Source organism: Littorina saxatilis, linkage group LG4 (genome assembly GCF_037325665.1).
Source record: "Littorina saxatilis isolate snail1 linkage group LG4, US_GU_Lsax_2.0, whole genome shotgun sequence".
In the NCBI taxonomy this organism is placed as follows: domain Eukaryota; kingdom Metazoa; phylum Mollusca; class Gastropoda; order Littorinimorpha; family Littorinidae; genus Littorina; species Littorina saxatilis.
In genome coordinates this window covers 9,514,021-9,533,977 of record NC_090248.1, presented here as the reverse complement: position 1 = coordinate 9,533,977, position 19,957 = coordinate 9,514,021, and the positions used below count along the sequence as shown (strand labels likewise).

General features: G+C 42.3%; 1 protein-coding gene across 2 annotated transcripts in view; it reads right to left on the bottom strand.

The window, feature by feature from the left end:
* The window catches only part of LOC138963914 (cytosolic 10-formyltetrahydrofolate dehydrogenase-like), a 38,794-nt gene extending 23,667 nt beyond the window's left edge, over positions 1-15,127 (bottom strand). The window contains exons 1-12 of one of the 2 annotated variants that reach the window (XM_070335771.1): positions 14,994-15,127; positions 9,810-9,951; positions 8,830-9,064; positions 7,853-8,018; positions 6,443-6,544; positions 5,883-5,972; positions 5,388-5,522; positions 4,087-4,215; positions 3,273-3,358; positions 2,904-3,051; positions 1,302-1,421; positions 156-218 (exon numbers count right to left, since the gene is read on the bottom strand). In XM_070335771.1, coding sequence (XP_070191872.1) covers positions 156-218; positions 1,302-1,421; positions 2,904-3,051; positions 3,273-3,358; positions 4,087-4,215; positions 5,388-5,522; positions 5,883-5,972; positions 6,443-6,544; positions 7,853-8,018; positions 8,830-9,064; positions 9,810-9,951; positions 14,994-15,041 — 1,464 coding nt within the window. In that variant the 5' untranslated portion in view covers positions 15,042-15,127. Of the gene's footprint in view, positions 1-155; positions 219-1,301; positions 1,422-2,903; positions 3,052-3,272; positions 3,359-4,086; positions 4,216-5,387; positions 5,523-5,882; positions 5,973-6,442; positions 6,545-7,852; positions 8,019-8,829; positions 9,065-9,809; positions 9,952-10,607; positions 10,850-14,993 lie in introns of those variants that run through there. The other variant, XM_070335772.1, reaches the window with a different exon arrangement.
* Between the last annotated feature and the right edge of the window lie 4,830 nt (positions 15,128-19,957).

Below are 19,957 nucleotides of genomic sequence, written 5' to 3'. Positions count from 1 at the left end.
CACCATGAAAACATTACAAGCGCTCAGCCAACTTTTAAGCCAGCAATAGAAATGGCTCACCGATTTCAAGAGGCCTTTACTTTCCTAAAAACTATCAGTTCTTTCTGGTTTTCTAAAAGTAAAATGAGCAAATTAATTATGGCAAGTTTTTTTACCTTGGCTGCTTCCACTGCTCTGTTTACATCCTCCACTGTTGCCTTGGAAACCTTGCATATCACCTGCACATGGACAAAAACAAACAAATTTAACCAAGCATTGCATCAAAATATTCTAAATCAATTCCCGGTAGCTCAGTTGGTAGAGCACTGGTCTTGTGATCGGAAGGTCGCAGGTTCGAATTCGGGCCGGGACGGACACGGGTCAACTTTATGTGCAGACCCAGAGACGGAAGCCATGTCCCACCCCCGTGTCATCACAATGGCACGTAAAAGACCTTGGTCATTCTGCCATAAGTGCAGGTGGCTGAATACACCTAAACACGCAGACACCTGGGTAGCGCGACTCCGTTGCTGCTAGCTTTCCACTGGGAGGAAGCGACCCGAATTTCCCAGCAATGGGACAATAAAGTAATGAAAATGAAAATGAAAAAAGAAGAGATTTGACATTGAACAAAAAGATATTTTCTGTTTCAGAAGTTAACTGCCCAGCATCTGCCCATGTACACACACGACAACATCGAGTCAAACTAACCATTCTAGGTATAAAAATATTCCTGCAATGTCCAGTTACCCTTTAACGAGAGTGCTACTGGATTTCATAAACTCAGGGAAGTACATTAAAGGATAAAAATTATAAGATTCGTATAGTCCCGTGAGGTTACCCTCTTGGAAATTCCGGCTGCTTTCTCTCTGGGGAAAGCGAGCTGCCATACAGTATACGGCGCTACCCAGTTGGTTTTTTCCTGCATGCGTGTATGCATGTTTCTTCTTCTTCTTTCTTCTGCAGGGCGAAACGTGCTGTCCTCTCGTATTCATGTTTCCAAGCCCTGAGACTTTAGCTGTGAACTTGGGTTCTTTATCGTGCGCATGTATGCGCACGGGGGTAGTCGGACACCGAGGAGAGTCTGCACAAAGTTGATTCTGGGAAATAAATCCCTCGCCGAACATGGGGATCGAACCCACGCCGATAGCGACAACTGGTTTTGAAACCAGTGCCGCTACTGCCTTTTTTATTTCTTCCCCGCCCAAATCTTTCATCCCTTGAAAAAACCACCCAAGATAACTTTCTGTGGGTCAAAGCTACGGGTGCATCTAAGTGACAGTGTCAAAACATGTGCAAAGAATAGTAAAACGATGACTCACAGATTCATCGGTGGGGTTGATGGTGTTGTAGGTGTCTCCGTTGGAAGCGTCCATAAAGGCATTGTCGATGAAAACCTGATGGGGCAAGGTCAGGTCCATGTTGTTCTTCCTCAGCTTCACCTGCACACCAAAACCATTTCATGTACAACAGGGGAACCCCCTTTTAAGACCCTCCAATTTAAGACCCTCCAATTTAAGACCCTCCAATTTAAGACCCTCCAATTTAAGACCCTCCAATTTAAGACTCCCTCCCTTGTAAGACCTTACTTTTTCAGATTTGCTGTTCATAAGGCCTAAAAAAAAATAGGTGTGGTTACGGTAACCCGACCTACCCTATTTTTAGGGGCCGATCCTGTAACTTTTTATTACATTTGTCAAAAAAAACAACAACAAAAAACCGAGTGCAGAAAACGCAATGAAAGCGAAAGCGCCCGAGTCGCACACTTATTTCCCTGTCAAGTAGGTTTAATTTGTACACATTAGAAAAAAAAGTTTTAAAAAAAAAAGTGATTGCCTGCCTACCTACCTACCCTATTTGTTTTGGCTATGTTACCGTAACCACACCTTTTTTTTTGTTTTTTGGCCTAACCTCTGTACATTAACCTCCATTTTAAGACTCCCTCCTTTTTAAGACCTGGTTTTCTCAGATTTGTGGAGGTCTTAGAAGGGGGGTTCCACTGTATATATAGCATGATGATTAAAATTTTGAGACGTAACCTTCAAAGCCAAATGTAGCTTTTAAGGTAAGAAAAGCACATGTACCAAGTGTGGTCGTTGAAGAAACAACACCTCTACAATGTCAAAACGCAAATGCTTATAAAAAAAAAAGTAAACACTAGATGTAAATATACATTTAAAAAAACAAGTCACGTAAGGCGAAATAACAACATTTAGTCAAGCTGTCGAACTCACAGAATGAAACTGAACGCACTGCTTTTTTCACCAAGACCGCATACTCGTAGTTTCGTCAGTCCACCGCTCGTGGCAAAGGCAGTGAAATCGACAAGCCAGAATAGTGCGGTAGTGGTCGCGCTGAGCAGGATAACACGCTTTTCTGTATCTCTATTCTTTTTAGCTTACTGAGTTTGTTTTTAATCCAAGTTTCCGATTTTTAATGACCCAAACTCACATTAGTTTTTAAGCCACCAAGCTGAAATGCAATACCAAACCCCGGCCTTCGTCGAAGATTGCTTTGCCAAAATTTCAATCAATTTAATTGAAAAATGAGGGTGTGACAGTGCCGCCTCAACTTTTACAAAAAGCCGGATATGACGTCATCTATCTATCGAAAAAATTTTAAAAAACGTCCGGGGATATCATACCCAGGAACTCTGTCAAATTTCATGAAGATCGGCCCAGTAGTTTAGTCTGAATCGCTCTACACACACACACAGACAGACACACACACACACACACACACACACATACACCACGACCCTCGTCTCGATTCCCCCCTCTATGTTAAAACATTTAGTCAAAACTTGACTAAATGTAAAAACGAGTACTATCAGCTCTGAAACTTATGTGTAACTGCAATCAATAACTACAGTCAAAACTTGACTAAATGTAAAAAGTATGAACGGAAAATAAACTGTAACTTACAGCATCAAAAGTGAAGGGTTCCTTGTCCTCGATGCCTCGGCCTCTGCGCACCACACACTTGAAGAAGTCGTCAAAGGTGGTGTTCATGTAGACGTCCTCTGTCTGCAGGCGGATGTCGTTGCACTTCTCACGCACCTCCTCCACTAACCTATAATAATGTCATAATGCTTTACTTCTACAGTGGAAATCCGATTCTAAGATCCCCCAATTAATCTCCTCCATTCTAAGACCTGACATTCCACATTTTCTGTTCGTACCTCTGCTAATTTAACTCCATTTTCAGATTCCCTTCCTTTATCTTTCACATACAGATGTTATTGTTAAAAAGCCAACACAAGTTTGCGCTCACAGTTTCATTGCAAGAATTACCTGACAACATCCATGGAGCCTGCTCCAGCCTTGAAAAAGTCTGTTGTCTCATCAACATCAATATTCAGTATTCCCTTCCACACCGTCTGAAAAACAAATCAAGTTAGTGATTTAAAATTTGTACTTTTCAGATCAGAGGCGATGTGTTTAAATAAGAAAGCCACAAAACTCTGTTTGCATGACTACCACAATGGAGACAATATTTACATTTACTTAAAACGATGACCAAGTACTATCAGCTCTGAAACTTATGTGTAACTGCAATCAATAACTTACCAAAATATAAAGCACACTCATGCAAGAGTGAAAGAAACATGACTAACTTCGTATGGGGAGCAACTGTTTGCATGAGAAGGACTGTGTCTTTAATCTATCACTCAATCCATCAATTACTCAATCAATCAACCAATCTTCTTCTTTCTTCTTCTTCTTTGTTCGTGGGCTGAAACTCCCACGTACACTCGTGTTTTTTGCACAAGTGGAATTTTACGTGTATGACCGTTTTTTACCCCGCCATTTAGGCAGCCATACGCCGTTTTCGGAGGAAGCATGCTGGGTATTTTTGTGTTTCTATAACCCACCGAACTCTGACATGGATTACAGGATCTTTTTCGTGCGCACTTGGTCTTGTGCTTGCGTGTACACACGGGGGTGTTCGGACACCGAGGAGAGTCTGCACACAAAGTCGACTCTGAGAAATAAATCTCTCGCCGGACGTGGGGATGAACTCACGCTGACAGCGGCCAACTGGATACAAATCCAGCGCGCTACCGACTGTGCTACATCACCACCCAATCAACCAATCAATCCTCACCCTCAATGTGTTAGCCATGGTTTCCTCTTCAGCAGTCAACGTCAGCTCTTGTGTGGAAGAATCGTCTTTGCCAAACTTGGATGCAGGGATCATCTTGCCGCTGGCAAACTGTACCTGGCTCACATTCACCTGAAGAGAACAAAAAAATGCTCTGTCAGAATATATTCACCCACTCCAACAGGCTGGCTCTCACCACTGAAGACTTTTTTTTTGGAGAGCGCAAGAAAGTTATTAGCATAAGGAAGTGAGAAATTGACAGAACCAGTCTCCTGGCATTTCTGACAAATATAGAAGTCTTATGAAGAAGCAACTTTCATCCTCACAATGTAAAATATTCCTACATGAAATTCAGGTACAGTCAAACCTGTCTACAACGACCAGCCCAGGGTCCAACCAAAAGTGGTCATTATAGACAGTGGGTCTCATGGAAAGGTGAATTATACTTGAAACAACCTCAGCGGGGTTTCTCTGGGGTGGTCGTAAGAGACGAATTCAAAAGATATCTCTGTGGGGTTGGTAAGGGTTGTAGGAGACTGACTTTTTCTTGCAAAACCTAGTACAAACATTGGAGGGGCCAATCACTAGCAAGCGTTGAATCAGAAACATGAACAATGATTTTTCAGAAAATCGTCTATTGGCAGGTGCTCATTGTCAAGAGGAGGTGCTGTGTGTAAAGGCCTGACAGTATCTGTGATGGTTTACGGGAGGCTTACTGTCCGGGAGTGATTTCCGGGATATTCATCACAGCCGTCCAGCTCCAAAACGAGGCGCCATTGTTGTAAGGGCCAAGTTCACGAAAATAAATTCTTTGAAAATTTCTCACGCTCGACAGAAAGCAGCCAGGATGTTCCCGTTCGGTGAGCGTTTAAATGGAAGTATGCTTGTACTGTATGTAGACGCTCGGGGAGCTCTGTGATGGTTTACGGGAGGCTTGCTGTGCCTTTAAGGTCGTGTTTTCTTCTCCTCTTTCTTGGTTTCTTTTCAAATGCAAGCTTCCATCCGCAGGATATAATCGGGAAAAAAAGTATTTAGGTATTAGGATGGGCAAAGAATAGGGCTTTATTTTAATTCACACACACTTGTTTCACCGCCAAGAAACTTCAATGGACTATAGACACCTGCATGTTTCCGATAGATATAAGGATATTGACACCGGAATTGTGCTAAAAATAAAGAATATATGGCGGTAAAAAAAAAGAAAAAAAAAGAGGAGGTCGCCAGGGCAGGTTGGCCTGCACCACACAAAACACTTTGCAACTTTGGTGCAAAACAAAGGCATAAAATGCCCATGAAGTTCTTACCATCTTTCCATCAGCACCGTACAGCACCATGCCGGTGCGGTGCACAATGGCAGGCTTGCTGGCACCGGTGATGGGAACCTCTAGACCCCTTGGCGGCAGCCTCTCCCACACACGCGAGCCAAAGAATGTGATTCTCTGGAAAATAGATAAAGTGAAGACGTTATTAATTTTTTCCGGCAAGGAAGCAGACAGCTTGTGAAATCTTGTATTTATCTCTAAAGTGAGTATACCTATACATAATACAAGCTTAGTACTTACTATTACAATAGGTATCACAGAAATGTCATTTTACTTTGAAGTCCCTATAAAATCCATCAGAACACAAGGTATTTCTGATGATCAAACAAGGTTATAATGACAAAGCAACCTTTGTAGAGTCTGCAAAAGGTAAGTCTCACTTTTGGGTGTAAGAGCCTTCAGCTCTGTACTACAGCCTCCATCATATTACAGATAATGACAACTCAATCTTCCAAGGGATAGTAAAAGGCTACGCACCTCTCCATTTATCGTTGTCCATGCACCTGGAACTTTGTCGTTGCCTCGAATGAAGTTGTGGATCTCCTGCGCTGACTGGCCCCAGTTGATCTGTGACAAACAAATAGACATGCACAATCTCAATGATCACACTACAAATAGTACAGTGGAACCCCCCTTTAAAGACCCTGTTTTCTCAGACTTTTTGTTCATAACCTCTGTAAAAAATACCCCCATTTTAAGAACAAATGTCATTTTAACCTTTATAAGACCTTATTTTCTCGGATTTCTGAAGGTCTGAAAGGGAGGGGGGGGGGGGGGGGGGTCCAAAATATTCCAAGCTATCCACTATGCCTCAGGACACCCCAGTTCCACCCCTCAAACCACAGCAATCTGTGTGAATTATTGTGCAAAGTTGTAAACAACTGACTACAGTAATTGTGTGGAGAGCTACCCTGGGGTTCCAAATGTGCATTGTTTTTAATCTCATCTCAAGGCATGTACCCCTTTCTATGATACAAAAAAGATCTATCTACTCTCAAACAGCTTCATATCTTCAAAGTAAAACTGTGATGAGTTACCTCCACTTTGTCTTTCTTGAGAAGAGGGTCATACGTGGCGCCCTCTTCAGGCTGTGTAATGCTAGGTGCTTTGCCGTCTGCTATCAACTGGACTGCCTCACCCTGTTGACACAAAAAGCTGTAATATGTCTGAAACCGCCCTGACGCTCCTTGGCATTTCATCTTCTGTGCACTCTTATTCCCCATCTGACACAGTTTAGAAAGCCACGTCAATGCACAAACACTGTGATTTACAGGCCAAAGCCACACCATCACTCGATGTTACCATCAACCACACAGCATGATCAAACATCTTTCTTTCTTTATTTGGTGTTAAACGTCGTTTTCAACCATTCAAGGTTATATCGCGACGGGGAAAGGGGGGGAGATGGGATAGAGCCACTTGTTCATTGTTTCTTGTTCACAAAAGCACTAATAAAAAAATTGCTCCAGGGGCTTGCAACGTAGTACACTATATGACCTTACTGGGAGAATGCAAGTTTCCAGTACAAAGGACTTAACATGATCAAACATCTCAAGCTATACAATTTTCACATTAATATCATGGTATTTCATAAATTACACCTCAATAAGCGCACCATCAACAAATTTATTATTCTTTAGATGCCTTCCAGTCCACCCAGCTAAAAATTGGTACCTAACCCTATACTTGGAAGAGAGGAAGGCCAAGGCAGAGACAGATGGTCTCTTTCCTCACTAAAAAGCTTTGAGAGAAGTAGAAATCACAAACATCGAAATGACCAGTGACACAACAGAATAGACGATTTTCGGAAATAACTCTGGTGGGTTTGTATGGGCTATGAAAGAGTTGTTTGTTTGTTTGTTTGTTTGTTCGTTCATGGGCTGAAACTCCCACGGCTTTTACGTGTATGACCGTTTTTACCCCGCCATTTAGGCAGCCATACGCCGCTTTCGGAGGAAGCATGCTGGGTATTTTCGTGTTTTTATAACCCACCGAACTCTGACATGGATTACAGGATCTTTTTCGTGCGCACTTGGTCTTGTGCTTGCGTGTACACACGGGGGTGTTCGGACACCGAGGAGAGTCTGCACACAAAGTTGACTCTGAGAAATAAATCTCTCGCCGAACGTGGGGACGAACTCACGCTGACAGCGGCCAACTGGATACAAATCCAGCGCGCTGCCGACTGAGCTACATCCCCGCCCTTGTGAAAGAGTGAATACCCTTGCTTTTCCTCCGACAAATAACTTCACACGTGGTCCTGTCCGACACACCCCTCGCTGGTGATTGGCCCCTTCAATGGTTGTCCGAGTAAAAAGCAAGGGCATTCACTCTTTCATAACACATACAAACCCGACAGTTATTTTCACAATTTGTCTATTGGGAACACCCTTGCCTAAAGATAGTTTGATAATAAGCAAACCTTTGCAATCAGTTTTGACACTTACCATGGCCTTGACCCCTTCAGGGAAGAGGAAGCGGTTGTAGAGAGAGTCGACAGTTTCATTAGGTTCAACAAAGGTTTTGCGTTGCAGCAGTACTGGCCCCGTGTCCAGCCCGTCGTCTGCCCAGAACACGGAGAAGCCGGCCGACTTGTCACCACACATGAGTGTCCTGTCAAGAAAAACAGTCATTAGTGCCACACATGTGTTTATGGGCACAGAGCTTTCACCCAGACTTTGTTCAAAAAGTTGCACTCACTTACAAACAAGCAAAAGAAGGTATTAAATAAAAGAAGACAATAATAGGTGTTTGTTTTTTAAATTAAAGTACATTTCCTTTCATTTTGCAGATTGTGTGTTCATAGCCTCTGTAAATTGAGCCCCATTTTAAGACTCCCTCCTTTTCAAGACATGATTTTCTCAGATTTTTGGCTGTCTTAAAAGGTTTTCCACTGTACACACACACACAGTCCCTCACCAGTTGATAACAGAAGCGCCACAAATACAATAGAACACCCTTCATAAGACACCCCCCCCCCCCTTTTTAAGACCCGTTTTCGTGGATTTCGTGTTCATAGCCTTTGTAAATTTACCCCCATTTTAAGACTCCCTCCTTGGCCGCTGTCAGCGTGAGTTCGTCCCCACGTTCGGCGAGAGATTTATTTCTCAGAGTCAACTTTGTGTGCAGACTCTCCTCGGTGTCCGAACACCCCCGTGTGTACACGCAAGCACAAGACCAAGTGCGCACGAAAAAGATCCTGTAATCCATGTCCGAGTTCGGTGGGTTATAGAAACACGAAAATACCCAGCATGCTTCCTCCGAAAACGGCGTATGGCTGCCTAAATGGCGGGGTAAAAAACGGTCATACACGTAAAATTCCACTCGTGCAAAAAACCCATGAGTGTACGTGGGAGTTTCAGCCCACGAACGCAGAAGAAGAAGAAGAAGACTCCCTCCACTGTACGCACACTCACTCACTCACCAGTTGATAGCAGAAGCTCCGCGATGCCTGGGCAGCAAGGAGGGATGGTAGATGATGGTTTTGTGCTTGGGCATATTGATGACCTGGTCAGGGATGAACTGCGAGCAGAAGGGCAGGACGTTCAGGTCCACCTTGAGCGACCGGTACTCCTCCAGGACTTCCGGCACAGCTACCTTCTTCAACTGCCATCGCTTGTACTTGTAGACAGGTACCCCCTCTGTCACGGCCGCCTGGGCTGGGGATTGACAGGTATGTACAGAGTGAGTTACAGAAAGACTCTGCCAGAAAGAGGGATGTGCCTAGTGATCTGGTGCATGAAGTGAAACTTGTGGGTCCAACCCAACTCGATGGTATGCAGCCGCAGCATCAGATTGATTGAAATTGAGATTTCTTGTGATTTCAACCAATTCTACACTGCGGCTGGTTCCCACCCAGTTGGGTGGAACCCACTTTTGCTTTGTGCACTTCAGCCCAGAACTTGCCGAGTAGAGGGAAGAATGTATACACATTAGCGACCATGCAAATTCACTGATGACCAGATTGAGTCACTCTCAGTCAGAGAGAGAGAGAGAGAGAGAGAGAGAGAGAGAGTTGGCTCTAGAGACAGCTTCATGGTGCTTACTACACAAAATTAAATAACACATATTCACAAAGTATACATAGATGCTTGCCAGTATGCACTGCAACACTGTAAATCTGGACCATTTGACTAGCACACACACAGACAGACACACCAACAGTTACACACACACACACACACACACACACACACACACACACACACACAGAGAATCAGTCTAACAGTTTCATCCGCTGACTCAATCATTGATTAAACAGCATGAGTACACACAGATACATCTGATTCTTCCATTAGACAATGTGCATGCTGCAATGTTTCTAACAAACAACAGTGCAGAAACAGTTACATGTAGAATGTGAGACAGCTAAACTGAAAAATATTTAGTTGTAGATGGTCATACCCAGCGGATCAGCTTTTCCGTTGATGTCCGGTACGGTGAAGACTCCCACCACTTCATGCCCGTCCTTCCGCAGCAGACGGAACACTTCTGCCCCGAACAGGCTCTGACCAATCACTGCTATCCTCATGTTGCCGTACAGTGCCTGAAAACATCAAACAACTCGGATCAGTTCAAACTAAGACTTAAAGTTAAACACACACACATAAGAAAAAGGGTGTAGCTGTTTTTTTTCCTTTTCCTGCATTTTGAGCTGCGACTCCCATATGCATTTGTTTTGGCACAGGTGTGCTTGGACGTTTTTGGCCATCCCCACCCCCCCTCCTCCCGCCATTTAGGCAGTCATGAAATCGTCATTTTTGAGGATATGGTTATGTTGGGGTTCCCCTGAACGTTGGTGAGCAGTGCCAACCACACATCATCAGTACATGTTACAGCCAAATATTTGATTTGATAGGCATAGTGCCAAACACATACGGCCTAACTATGTGTACTGCATCTTTCTGATGTAGAGCTAGCTGCAGAGTGTTCGTTGTTATGTAAGAGTCAATGTACCACACAAACTGGTCATATCATTATCACTTCTACTTTAGTGAATATATATTCATTCAGTACGTGCCTTTATCTTACCATACCACAAGACATTGCCTAACCCTGCTCCAGAATAAAAAAAACAAGCAAGGTATGTTATAGGAACGTTGGATTGTGACAAAACAAAACGTTACAGTCACTGATCTTCAACCCTGCTCCAGTTTGCTTGAAAAAGAGAAAAGGCAAAAATACTCAATGGAAAGACATTACCTGTACTCAAAATGCTGTAAACAATGCACAAAAAGATGACGAAATACACTCCAATCAAGCTAATGCTGGAATCCAAAAAATTCTCTTTTTCTTCTTCTGCTTTCCCCAAGAACACAATCCAAAAAACAGCAACAGGAAACAACCTTAAGCTGTTTCAAACCACAACAATGTAACCTGGAAAGATTGAGGAAACCTGCTGCCACGTATATGCTAGAGTAACACAACCTATGCTAGAGTAACACAACCCTTTGACTGGGACTTAGTGGGAGCAGTTGCAATAGGCAGGAGTAGTGCAGGGAAGATAAGTAAATGGGGGGATTATTTGGCCTTGAGCTCTGTTTTAAAGATGCGGTCACCAGATTTCTAAACTGTGGGAGTGGAGGTGTGTGTGTGTGTTCAGTGATAGAAAAACATGCAACTTTCACAGGCTTATACAAGCAACACAGCTGGCATATAACCCCTCTTCAGTTTGAAACTTGATAAGCAGAACTGCATTGCAAACGAAAAAGAAAATTACAGTTCTACATAATTTGAAGAGATTTAAAGACAAGGACTGTGCAACATCTTATAAATCACATTATATTAATATTAATGCATGCTGACAACCAAATGCCAACAGCCAAGGTAAACTTTTGTTCCAAACCAACAGCTTCCCTATCATAAGTGGCCTTTAAAATTCTTCACCATGTATCCAAAAAAGTGGGTGACACATGCTTTAAATGCCTGCGTAGGACTGATAATACATGCAGGCAAACAAGGTCAAGGGCAGTGTCCTTCAACAGCATAACAGAGAAACTGCATTGTCAGTGACTGAATGTTGAAAGGTTGGGACAGATATTAAGTGTACCAGAAAGAACAGCTAGTGAATCATGTGTTGTGTGCACTGCATGTTGCATAGTTCTACAATAAGCATGTCCATTTTTCTGGAAAAATTAAAATAAAAACAGATTTGGAATGTGCAATGTGTCAATACTGAACTAAGCTTATGTACAACTAAGTAAACATCCTGCCCCCCCCCCCCCCCCCCCAAAAAAAAAATCTGCATTAGGGCAGGTGAACTGTCTTTTCCAGAAACCGATATCTTTTTCTCAAGTGCGCCTATGCTTTTCAAGTGCTTAGTTTTTCAAATTGCACTGCTGTAGAACATATTTATGCAGACAACAGCCTTACACACACCCCCCCCCCCAAAAAAAAAGCAACATACAATACCAGATAAAAAAACAAAAAAAGTGGCTGCCTTAGAAAAAAAAGCTTGATTGAGGCAACAACTGCTGTTTCTAAGCTCTGCACCCCCACCCCTCCCCCATAAAAACAAAGAAACTCACAACATGATTAAGAACATGCAGCAAATGTAACTTCACGGTGTAAAATATAAATCATGGGAAAGAATAGTCTAGTCCTTGTTGAAAAAAGTGTACCAGCCTGTGGCAACTCTTACCACCTCTGTGAAAACTCGGTAGACTCTTCCAGCAGACACACCTCCAAAATAAAACACCCCTCTGTGAAAATTCGGTAGACTCTTCAAGCAGACACACCTCCAAAAGAACCAATCAGCTGGCTCCAATACATGTTACAAGGCCAACAGAGTTGACTAACCTTCACCTTATCTCTTCTGCTCTGACATCACCTTACAGTGTACTAAACTGTGTACTTTCACTGAAACCGTATTGATAAGTGATAAAATGTGGTTCAAGTGTGTGTTGTTGCTCTCTCTCTCTCTCTCTCTCTCTCTCTCTCTCTCTCTCTCCCCCCTCTCTCTCTAATTAGAGTGTGTGTGTGTGTGTTCATGTAATGACAGATTGTAAGAAAAGGCCCAGCCATAAAGTTCAGCTCTCTCTCTCTCTCTCTCTCTCTCTCTCTCTCTCTCTCTCTCTCTCTCTCTCACACACACACATACCAAAACTCAATGCCTGGAAAGACTATGAGAGTGTGGTTGGCGGGGGTGTTGTACCACTCTAGCTTCCAAAGAATGTTTTCTGTACATAGAATAACAGTATAGAAGCAGAAGTTAGGAGATAACCAGGTTTAACACCTTGAGAGCCAAGCCCATAGTGAATACAAATACCAGCATTCTGCATTGTGATATGCACAGGTGTAGCCTGGTAAGTGTATGAAGCCTCTCATCTTGTTCCCTGGGTAAAGACATAAGTCAAATTTTTTGTCTTTTGACTTTGTAGAGAATTGAATTAACTTTTGCCTGTCACTTCTCTTTGCCCATAAAAATAAGTATAATTTTCAGCATTTGGTTACAATCCTAAACAGTCCATTTTTACTTGTTGAACAGATGGTGCCCAGTACACTATGTACTGGGAGTCTGGGTATTTCAGGGGTGTTTGTTGGAGGTACATGTATACTAATTACTATTCTTGAAGTGCTGGAAGAGATCCAAAATGACATGGAAAGTGTAGAGGAAGGCTTTCTTGATGGTGATAATGATGAACAAAGTGGTCTAGTGGATAAGATGCCAGCCTCCCATGCGGCAGGTCGTGGGTCCCATTCCCGCTGTCACAAAACGCATAACGAATTGTTGCGCGATGTGGCGTCTTCACCGTTGCGCCATGAACCAACAGAGCAGCAACAGAACTTTGCGAGTAAAACACATGCATTTGCAAAGTCGATGACGAGTCACGACTCGTTTCGTGTTATTATTTAATGTCGTAGTTTGCATGTTGATGTAAATTTTCAAACGTTCATAAATCTCCATGTTTCTGTGAAGTGTGAGAGAGAGCTGAGCACTTTATTTTGAAAGGTGCGATTGAGCTGTCAAGAACGTGACACACGGCTTCGCCAGGTGGGTTAAGGGTGGAGATTTTTCCGATCTCCCAGGTTAACTTATGTGAAGGCCAGCAAGTGACTTATCACCCTTCGTGTGTACACACAAGCACAAGACCAATTATGTGCGCATGGAAAAGATCCTGTAATCTATGTCAGAGTTCGGTGGGTTATAAAAACACAAAAATACCAAGCATGCATCCTTCGGAAATGGCATAAGGCTGCCTAAATGGCGGGGTAAGAACGGTCATACACGTATAAACTGTTGGAGTTTCAGCCCACGCTTGAAGAAGAAGTTATAATGATGATTTAGTCTGTCAACCACCATCCCTAGCCTTGTGACATAGTTACTGATACACTTAAATGACACTCGGTCGTGACAGTTTTACCAAATAAGTTATAAGAAACAAACGCGTTTTATGAAAATGAAAATGAAAACATTTGTTACCAAATAAAAATAATATCTATCAACATTGATCCTGTGAATTTTCTAGTTTGTCAGTGAAGAAAATCACCAAGTAATGGTGATTTTAAAAATGCAGGGGATGTTAATTCACTCAATTTTCTCCTGGCAATCATGCAGGATAGAAAGCACAAGAGTAAAAAATATCTGGCACTCATGGGGTTCAACTTCCAGGAGAGGTAGAATGAAGTCAAATGTCATGCGAGCATGATTATACAATCACTTGACTTGACTCGACTTAATAGGTGTTTGAGTCCCATCACAGACCTGTTCACCGCTCTAATAATATAGTTTTTCCTTAAAAGACACTTGGTGGTGTGCGCAGCGTCTAAAACTATGATGCAATTCGGCATTCCCGGTCGAATTTGGAGGGGAGATGGTGCCAGTGGGCGTCTAGTCTGCTTTTGAGGCTGTTGACAGATGGGGCACTAACAACTGACTCAGGAAGACTGTTCCATGTGTTGACTACTCTGTTCTGCCTGACAAGTGACAGTGAGTCTGTAGTGCTGTTTCTCAAGTTTGAGAGTGTGGCCTCGAAGCTAAGTAGAATGAAGTCACAAGTCATGTGAGCATGTTTATATAATCACCTATCATGTGAGAGATACTGACAGATAGACACAGTCATCTAGACCTGCATATGTGTATTTGTATCTGTGACAATAGGTTGAAAACCCACTTCTGGCATTTGATCAACGGAATGTGTGTGTGACTGTGTGTGTGTTCGTGTGGTGTGTTTTAAATTTGAATGTGGGTGCATGTGTTAGTGTATGTGTGTGTGGGTACATATGTGCCACATAACCGGTCTCCCAATTCTAGTATTACATCATCGCAAAACCTTTCGCTTTCACACACTCTTCAATTGCCAGATGTTCCCCCAGATGTTCAGTTCATGACCTGACTGTACTTTCAGTGCCACCACTAAAATGTGTACACAATATAAATACAAACCAGGGAAGGCTCTTTAAGAAAACTGGCAAGAAATATAAAGAAACCGAAACTTCAGCAGTGTGTACCAGATGTTCAATGAAAACGCGGATTCCAACACACAAGGCAAAAGTTGGTATGACACGTTTTTGACATACTCCGCAGATTTACACTATCCGCTAGTTTCAACCGGCTCACTCTGGCTGAATTATCTTATCATGGCTTACCCGTGAAGTGCAAAACCCTCGTCTGGCGATGTGAGCCAGCCCCAACATCGTGATACGTGACTTGTTGTCAACTTGAGGGTCAGATATTGAGAGAAACACGCACACAGCAAGATAGCAAGCACTCACAAGCCAGGGTCAAGGTCGAACGGTGTTTGGTACACGTGTGGGAGAGCAGTTGCTTCCCTTGATGAGCACCACAGAACTTTAAGTTCTGTGATGAGCACTGGCGCGCGTGTCTATTGTTTGTCAAAACTTACATATTGGCATTGCACACACAATTCACGGACAAACTTATATGTCATAGCGATAGCGAGCAGTCATTTCTTTTTCATACCGCATTCCACTTGTTTATTTTTATATTTAGTAAAGTTTTGACTAAATATTTTAACATCGAGGGGGAATCGAAACGCGGGTCGTGGTGTATGTGCGTGCGTGTGTGTGTGCGTGTGTGTGTGTGTGTGTGTGTGTGTGTAGAGCGATTCAGACTAAACTACTGGACCGATCTTTATGAAATTTGACATGAGAGTTCCTGGGTATGAAATCCCCATACATTTTTTTCATTTTTTTGATAAATGTCTTTGATGACGTCATATCCGGCTTTTCGTGAAAGTTGAGGCGGCATTGTCACGCCCTCATTTTTCAACCAAATTGGTTGAAATTTTGGTCAAGTAATCTTCGACGAAGCCCGGACTTCGGTATTGCATTTCAGCTTGGTGGCTTAAAAATTAATTAATGACTTTGGTCATTAAAAATCTGAAAATTGTAAAAAAAAAAAAAAAATTTATAAAACGATCCAAATTTACGTTTATCTTATTCTCCATCATTTGCTGATTCCAAAAACATATAAATATGTTATATTCGGATTAAAAACAAGCTCTGAAAATTAAATATATAAACATTATTATCAAAATTAAATTGTCCAAATCAATTTAAAAACACTTTCATCTTATTCCTTGTCGGTTCCTGATTCCAAAAACATATAGATATGATATGTTTGGATTAAAAACACGCTCAGAAAGTTAAAACAAAGAGAGGTACAGAAAAGCGTGCTATCCTTCTTAGCGCAACTACTACCCCGCTCTTCTTGTCAATTTCACTGCCTTTGCCATGAGCGGTGGACTGACGATGCTACGAGTATACGGTCTTGCTGAAAAATGGCATTGCGTTCAGTTTCATTCTGTGAGTTCGACAGCTACTTGACTAAATATTGTATTTTCGCCTTACGCGACTTGTTTATCTTCTTTTCAGTATATTTCTGATGTTGTGTGTGTGTGTCCTCTTTGAGTTATGCTTTGCAAAGGCCCGCTGTACGTGCAACTGTACGCAGTCATTGAAAATGTAATACCATTCAGACAAAAACTGACAATGAAAAGGCATTTTGTTTATTTAATCCCGAAAACGGACACTGAGAAAGAAATAACAAGTTCACAACAGCCGGAAAAATAATAGGCTAACTGCGGGATGTCCGGTGTGACGTTTTCATCTTTCGCCGTGTTGATATTTCGCTTCTCGGCCTCGTTGATCTAGTATAAACTCTACACTGAACAAAAAAAAACACCCTTCGATAGTACTGATGAGCGACCTTGTGTACCTTACATTCATGGGGCCAAATTTGTCCAACCAATTTGTTTTATTTAACTTAGAAATTTGATTCATCCTAAAATGTTTCCTTCTTACTCAAGGGACGTAACCACTCAGTACACGTTTTCGAAGAATTCGATTTTGGGGTTGAAATCTATTAAATTTTACCACCAATTTTCTTCACATGCAAGAAACTGACATGCTTTTCGTCCTTAAATAATTTCACTTCTTAATTTTACCAGGAAACAACATTTCAGTCTTGAGTATATGTCGAGGGGGAAATATGTACACAGGCGAAAGATGAAATAGTGACACCAGCCAAAAAAAGCGAGTCGGATGGAGGCTAAACGCATGCTGAAGCGGCTGTAAACATGACTGCGGCAAGATAAACTAATTAATAATTTTGCTCGTTCGGGACATTATCACGGTGTACTCCGGCCGGTTGGCCGTATCTCGTTTGGCCGTATCTCGCCGTTTGACCGTATCTCGTTTGACTCCGTATGCCATTCATTGGAACGGACTCACAGTCTCGTTTGACCGCGTATTTGCTCATGTTTGGTTGTTATATTTAGTCAAGTTTTGACTAAATATTTTAACATCGAGGGGGAATCGAAACGAGGGTCGTGGGGTATGTGCGTGTGTGTGTGTGTCTGTGTGTGTGTGTGTGTGTGTGTAGAGCGATTCAGACTAAACTTCTGGACCGATCTTTATGAAATTTGACATGAGAGTTCCTGGGTATGAAATCCCCGAAGGTTGTTTTCATTTTTTTGATAAATGTCTTTGATGATGTCATATCCGGCTTTTCGTGAAAGTTGAGGCGGCACTGTCACGCCCTCATTTTTCAACCAAATTGGTTGAAATTTTGGTCAAGTAATCTTCGACGAAGCCCGGGGTTCGGTATTGCATTTCAGCTTGGTGGCTTAAAAATTAATTAATGACTTTGGTCATTAAAAATCTGAAAATTGTAAAAAAAAATAAAAATTTATAAAACGATCCAAATTTACGTTTATCTTATTCTCCATCATTTTCTGATTCCAAAAACATATAAATATGTTATATTCGGATTAAAAACAAGCTCTGAAAATTAAATATATAAAAATTATTATCAAATTTAAATTTTCGAAATCAATTTTAAAACACTTTCATCTTATTTCTTGTCGGTTCCTAATTCCAAAAACATATAGATATCAATCAATCAATCAATCAATGAGTCTTATATCGCGCATATTCCGTGGGTACAGTTCTAGGCGCTCTGCAGTGATGCCGTGTGAGATGAAATTTTATACGGCCAGTAGATTGCAGCCATTTCGGCGCATATTTACCTTTCACGGCCTATTATTCCAAGTCACACGGGTATAGGTAGACAATTATTAACTGTGCCTAAGCAATTTTGCCAGGAAAGACCCTTTTGTCAATCGTGGGATCTTTAACGTGCACACCCAATGTAGTGTACACGGGGGGAGGGTTCGGACACCGAAGAGAGTCTGCACACAAAGTTGACTCTGAAATAAATTTCCGCCGAACCTGGGATCGAACTCACGCTGACAGCGGCCAACTGAATACAAATCCAGCGCGCTACCAACACGCTCAGAAAGTTAAAACAAAGAGAGGTACAGAAAAGCGTGCTATCCTTCTTAGCGCAACTACTACCCCGCTCTTCTTGTCAATTTCACTGCCTTTGCCATGAGCGGTGGACTGACGATGCTACGAGTATACGGTCTTGCTGAAAAATGGCAGCTACTTGACTAAATATTGTATTTTCGCCTTACTCGACTTGTTCTTATTTGTGCACACACACACACACACACACACACACACACACACACACACACACACACACACACACACACACACACACGCAGCGTTGTCAACATTATTGAGGTCACGCAGGCCAGGGGCGGATCAGTTGCTTTGTAAGGGGGGGGGGGGGGGCACTTTGAATCGAAAGTGAATGTGATGGGCGCGAAGCGCCCGAATTTGCTAGGGGGGTCCGGGGGCATGCCCCCCCGGAAAAATTTTTTACCCAAAGAAGCAAAATGGTGCCATCTGGTGCCATTTGAACTTAGAAATAGTCATAGAATCAGCTTTCCAATTTTTATTTATTTTTTTTTTTTCGGAGGGGGGGGGCACGTGCCCCCTGTGCCCCCCCCCCTCGTCCGCCCCTGCAGGCTGTTGTTGTACAGTTGTTTTGCGGAGGAAAAAACAGCGCTGTGCAGACAGATGTAAACGCTCTCAACCAGTTTTATGCACGCTTTGATAAACATGACTTTAGCGATGAAAGGGAGACAATTAGAGAGAAATTGACTAGTGACAGTGCTATCGTAGTGACAGAGGAGCAGGTGATGAGGGGGTTGAGGAAGGTGAATGCTAGCAAAGCGGGGGGATCAGACGGGATGAAGCCCAGAGTACTCAAACACTGTGCAGAGCAACTTAGTTACATTCTTTCTGTTATTTTTAATTTATCTCTCAGTGTTAGTGAAGTACCAGCACTGTGGAAAACTTCATACATTGTGCCTGTTCCAAAGAAAAAATCTGTGCAGATCATGAACGACCTGAGGCCTGTAGCACTGACTTCTGTGTGCATGAAGGTTTTTGAAAGAATTGTCCTGTTTAGGCTTAGTGACTTTGTGAAAGATTTTATTGACCCATGTCAGTTTGCTTATAGAAGAAACAGGAATGTTGATGATGCAGTGTTGTATGTTCTTAATAAGATGTATTCTCATTTAGACAAGCCGGGTTCTTACATTCTTTTGATGTTTTTTGACTTCTCCAGTGTTTTTAATACCATTCAGCCACATCTAATGGCAGACAAGCTTTGTAAGATGAATGTTCCAGCTTCCACCATTCTCTGGATCATGGACTATTTGACGAAGAGGCCTCAATTTGTGAAAATGGGAGATAACCTAGTGTCTGACAATGTGTGCACGAACACAGGCGCCCCACAGGGCACAGTTCTCTCTCCTTTTCTTTTTTCTTTGTATACAGCTGATTTTCGTACTTCTGGCGACTCATGCCCCATGGCAAAGTTTGCCGATGACACTGGACTGGTTGGACTCACTGTGGTTGGACTAATGACTGACGATGACGACTCTGATTACAGGCGGGAGGTAGATAAGTTTGTTGGTTGGTGTGATGATAATTATTTAGAACTTAATGTAGGCAAGACTAAGGAAATGATTATGGACAATAGGAGGAAGGAACATGTACATGGGGATATAGTGATTAAGGGGGAGGTTGTAGAGAAAGTAGAGCAGTATAAGTATTTGGGAATAATCATAGATAATAAGTTGACATGGAAGCCCAATATTGATGCTATTGTGAAGAAGCTCCACTCCCGCCTGTACTTTTTGAGAAACTCAGATCTTTTAATGCATCAACGCAGG